Here is a 4,964-nt window from a genome sequence, read left to right as displayed (position 1 = left end):
ATCAGTCACGCCACCACTTGAGGGCCTGTCCCATCAGCCGCATCTCCATTCCTCTAGTGGGTTGCAGCACCTAAGGCAGCACTGTTCAGGAGTCCTGTCCTCATTAATGCGGCCAGGACGTTAGTTGAGGGCATTCAATGCAGAGGTGACAGCTCGCCTAAGGCTTGCTCCTTCGCCGTGCTTCTGTCGCTGACGCGTGGCACTGGACCTTTTCCTCCTCGGATATTCAAGAAGACCCCTCTTTGGTGGGGTGTTGCTCGTGTTCTTCCGAGGTCTCGGATGCCCGATGATGGGGCCATCCTCGGATATGTTCCTCGGGGGTCGGTCCTCGCGCTCTCATCCTCAGACCCCTCATGCATCCTCAGCGCGGGCCCCTGGGCCTGGCTTGGAGTGGGCCAAGGCTGCTTGATTTTCTGGCCCCACATATATATATATATATATATATTGCTAATAAATTAAATTTAAATGTTTATAAAAAAATTGTTAAGAAAAAAAAATTTAGTGAACTTTAAAAGATAATTTTAAAATTATTTTATTTTCTATTTTTTATCTTTAGTTTTAAAATCTTACTTGTAATTTACCATTTTTGCCCACAAACATATAAGTATAAATCTTAGGGGTAAATCTATAGAGTTTATCTACATTACAAATAGTTGGAGAGTTTTCTTGATGGCTAGCATTGCTGGAACTTAAAGGAAATCCAATTAGATTTTAATTGGATACTTAATTTTGTGCCACATGTTTCATTTAATTTTTAATTTTGTGCCAAGTGAATTATTGAGTGAAAATTGAAGAGTCCAAATCCAATTAGATTCTAAATTGGATTTCAATTGGAGTCTAATTTTTCACCATGTATCCATCTAAGTTTTGAATTTTTGTAGCAAGTAAATTATTGGGTGCAAAACCGAAGAATCAAAAACCAAATAAATTCTAAATCACACACACACACACACACACACACACACACACACACACACACACATATAATGAGAAAAAATTACATATTTTAGAAATGCATAGTTTAAAAATGTGTAAACTAATATCATGTATAATTTGAAACTCTTCTAAAAAAATGGATAATTTTAATTGTATTGTGATTGTTTTTAATTCTATCCATGCGTATACATGGGGCTACACACTAGTCAATATATATATATATATATATATATAAGCAGAGACCTCGTGCGGGTGAGTATGAGGTTCTACCAAGTGGTGCATTGTATTATTTTTTTTTTTTTTTTTTTCATTTAGGCTTCCACTTCATCCAAATTTAGCATTTATGTTAGATGCATTTATTTCAATGTATTAATAAAATTCAAAGAATTTGTATACATTTACAACTTTAAATGCTTTGGATAGATACAAATGAATCTAAAAAGTCGTGGGAAAAATACGAATTAAACTTTACAATTTTCTGCATAAACCAACTTCAATGCAAAATTTCATGAGTCAAATTCAACGAATTTGGTAATATGATTATTTGTCTTCACATTTGTCCAATATAAATCTCCATTTCCTTTGGACTTAAAAATTAAATTTCCATAATTTCTCTCACAATATCTTTGGTTCCCTTTCTGAAAGCTATGTTAATTTCGAAAATATTATGTTCGACTTATATATTTCGTTTATATTTTATGTATAAATTTTTACTAGTGTAGCATTCTAATGTGTTTGGGTTGATTTTTTCGTATTATGTGCCAATTGAGATTTTTGGTTTTCCATATAATGCATATACCTGGTAAGGATTTGTAGTATTTTTGGTATTTTGGTTGGTTTTAGTTCAATTAAAATTTGGAGGTTAAATTGTGATATTATTGCATTACTATGGCATTATTTTTCTATTATTGTATCATGAAAATTCTAGCAGTTTTTATTGCTAATTGGTTAAGATATCCTTCTATTAATTTTCACTCTATTATAATTATGATCTTTGAAAATCAAACTTTTCTTCAATTAAAATGTTAATGTGCTTTAATTTTATCTCTCATATCAATTTTGAAATCAATGTAAAGCTACTTTCTTTGACATGAAAATTGTAGGTGTTGATAAAGAGACTTTAATGGCATAAGAAATATAAAAATTAGGCCAAAATGCAAAACTAACCCTCTAAGTTTCACCATTTTTCATTTCAGTCCCATAAGTTTGGGTTTTTTCATTTTAGTCCTCTAAGTTTCATTCTTTCCCAATTAAATCCTCTCTTAACCTACTGTTAAATTTTGCCATTAATTGACCAAAACAGTGTCGTTTTAGGACTTAGATAATATTTAATTATTACGTTTTTCTTGTTACCAAGAGCCAACCATTCCTTGTTTCTCATTTCCTTTTCTTTTCTAATCATTTTTTTGGTGAGGGTGAACTTCACATGAGTAGGCCCTAGTTGGATGGACTCGATAGTCTCATTCCTCAAGGAAGGATATTTGTTCAAGGATAGAATTGAGGCAGAGAAAGCTCACAGAAAAGTGCGAGGTACTGGCTTTCAGAAGAGCAGAAATTGTATAAATGCTCGTATTCAGGACCGTATTTGTTATGTGTCCACCTTGAGGCAGTTGAAACATTTTTGGAAGAGCTTCATGAGGGAGTTTGTGGTAATCATATGGGGGTTAGGTCCTTATCACACAGAGATGAGCATGCAAAAGTCCTCCCAAGAGTTTGTTAAAAAGTGTGATCAATGCCAATAGTATGCCCTAAACATCCATCAACTAGGGGGAGCGCTCATTCCCCTGACAAGCTCGTGCCCCTTTGTGCAATGGCGATGGGATATTGTTAGTCCGTTCCCTAAGGATATAGGAAATTGGAGGTATCTTTTTGTCACGACTAACTACTTCATCAAATGGGTAGAAGCCAAGCCTTTTGCCAACATCTGAGATCAAGATGTGAAGAGGTTTGCATGGTGAAACATCTTTACGAGATTCGAGGTCTCGAACACTCTTATATTGGATAACGAGCTTCAATTTGATAGCAAGGCCTTTCAGAGATATTGTTGTGATTTGGGCATAAAGAATAGATATTCCACCCCAGCATACCCTCAGGGTAAAGGCCAAATAAAGGCTACGAATAAGGTTATCATGGATGGATTGAAGAAGAGGTTGGAAGAAGCTAAGGGTAAATGGGTGGACGAGCTACCCCTTGTTTTATGGGCTTATCACATGACGCCAAGAAGATCCACAGGAGAAACTCCTTTTTCCATGACGTATGGGTCCGAGGCAATCATTCCCTTAGAAACGGGTTTTCCAATAATAAGAATTGATTAGTTCGATAGCATCAACAATAAGCAACTTCTTTCTAACAACCCGGATTTGGCCAAAGAGCAAAAGGAAGTCGCCACCGTTAGGCTAGAGAAGTATCAATAGAAATTAAGGTAGGGGAATGAGAAAGGTGTAAAAGTAAGAATGTTCATACCAAGAGACCTCATCCTAAGAAGGGTGTTTGGCAATATGAAGAATCCTGCCTGGGGAAAGCTTAGACCCAATTGGGAAGGACCTTATCAAGTGACCTCGATAACCGGAGTGGGGGCTTATTGTCTAGAAGACTTAGTTGAAATCCCAGTCCCATGCCCATGGAGTGTAAATAATTTACGAAATTATTACCACTAGTGTATGGGCTCATGTATGTTTATAGTCATATATATTACTTTGATGTATTTACAGAACTTTTCTCTTGTTCTTTGTGTTGATCGAAATCATGGTTGTGGATTCAAAGCAATGCACTAAGGGTTAAACAAAACCTTGGGCAGGTTCGATTTCTAGGATCACCTGTCTTGGGTAAATTAATACTTAATTTTGCTAAAGGTTAAATAGAACCTTGGCCAGGTTCGATTCCTCGAATCACTTGCCTTGGGTAAAGTAATACCTAAAAATGCCTAAGGGTTAAATAGGATCCCTACTAGGCTTAGTTCCTCAAATTTCTTTCCTTGGTCAAATTAACTTTCTTTAACCAAAAAAAAAAAAAAAAACCTACCCAGAGTCCACTAACAAGTAAAACCGCGGAGTTCCGAAAAAACATTAGTTAAAGTTAAAACCCCAAAAATCAAAATTGGCCACTTGAAAAAACTGGTCAAAACCTCACTGGTAGAGTCACATAAATTCAGTGACTGAAATCTAAGTTACAAATCACTAAATTAAGGAAACCCCATTTTAGTACATGACCCAAAAATCATAATCCTGTCCTAAATTTATTAACTTGGAGACAGATACAATCCCCATATATATAGACAGAGAGAGGTTTCAAAGAAAATCAAGAAACAGAGCATTAGAATGGATATTAAAAAAAATCAGGAAAATCAAGAGTCATACCTGATTAGCCGTGTTTCCATACAGCCCGTCGAGCCGGAATTCATGCATGGTCCATCTTCCCATGCCGTTGAAGCCGTTCTTGGCGACGAAAGTGAAACTTCTCTTTGACCCATATTGTGTTTCGTTAAGAAAAAGCTGTTCATCCTTTTGACATCTCCAAGTCCCACAGTGTGTAGATCTCTCAATTCGCTTCCCTTTCTGAGTCTTCTTCTTCAGTTTTGCGTAGAAATAGAGACGCTCCATGTGGGTTTCTTGAAAGACTTTGATCCATGCGTTAGGATCCCCATAAACATCACATTCAGTGATATAATTCATTGAATCCTCAAACATTGGCTTTCCATTGACCCTGTTGAGAAGATAGTAGAGAACAATTTCTGGGTCTGTGGGACCAAAAACAACACCGGGTGGCAAGTCATACATGGCTAAAATCTTGAGCACAGATGTATGATTAGAATCTTGGTGGTGTGTTAAAGAATGTGTTCAAAGGATTTGAACTTTTGAACTTTTGAACTTCGAAAAGCAATTAATTTTTTTTTTCTTTTTTGGAAACGAAAGAGCAAGTAATACTGAAGCCAAGACAATCAATGGAAGAAGACTAGGATTGAGGTTTCCGAATACTCAAGGGATTATTATATCAGAGATACAGATAATGGCGGCTTGGGGATGTTTAGG

General features: G+C 36.2%; 1 protein-coding gene across 1 annotated transcript; it reads right to left on the bottom strand.

The window, feature by feature from the left end:
- Positions 1 to 2,699: 2,699 nt before the first annotated feature.
- LOC136063498 (NAC domain containing protein 50-like) lies at positions 2,700 to 4,712 on the bottom strand. Its single transcript, XM_065763990.1, has 2 exons — positions 4,293 to 4,712; positions 2,700 to 2,945 (listed from the first exon to the last, which is right to left on the bottom strand). Exons 1-2 carry the CDS (start codon positions 4,710 to 4,712, stop codon positions 2,700 to 2,702), a joined length of 666 nt encoding a protein of 221 aa, XP_065620062.1.
- Positions 4,713 to 4,964: the final 252 nt, after the last annotated feature.

This window comes from Quercus suber, unplaced genomic scaffold (assembly GCF_002906115.3).
Source record: "Quercus suber isolate HL8 unplaced genomic scaffold, Cork oak 2.0 scaffold_536, whole genome shotgun sequence".
Lineage (NCBI taxonomy): Eukaryota > Viridiplantae > Streptophyta > Magnoliopsida > Fagales > Fagaceae > Quercus > Quercus suber.
Note: the sequence above shows the minus strand (reverse complement) of the source record. Positions and strands in the feature narration are given on the sequence as shown.

Excerpts from the sequence above, each read along its gene's own strand:
- LOC136063498 (XM_065763990.1), bottom strand. The coding sequence starts at position 4,712 with ATGTATGACTTGCCACCCGGTGTTGTTTTTGGTCCCACAGACCCAGAA. Across the intron at positions 2,946-4,292 it reads ATGGAAACACGGCTAATCAG|CTCGTTATCCAATATAAGAG; the intron begins GTATGACTCTTG and ends ATCAAATTGAAG.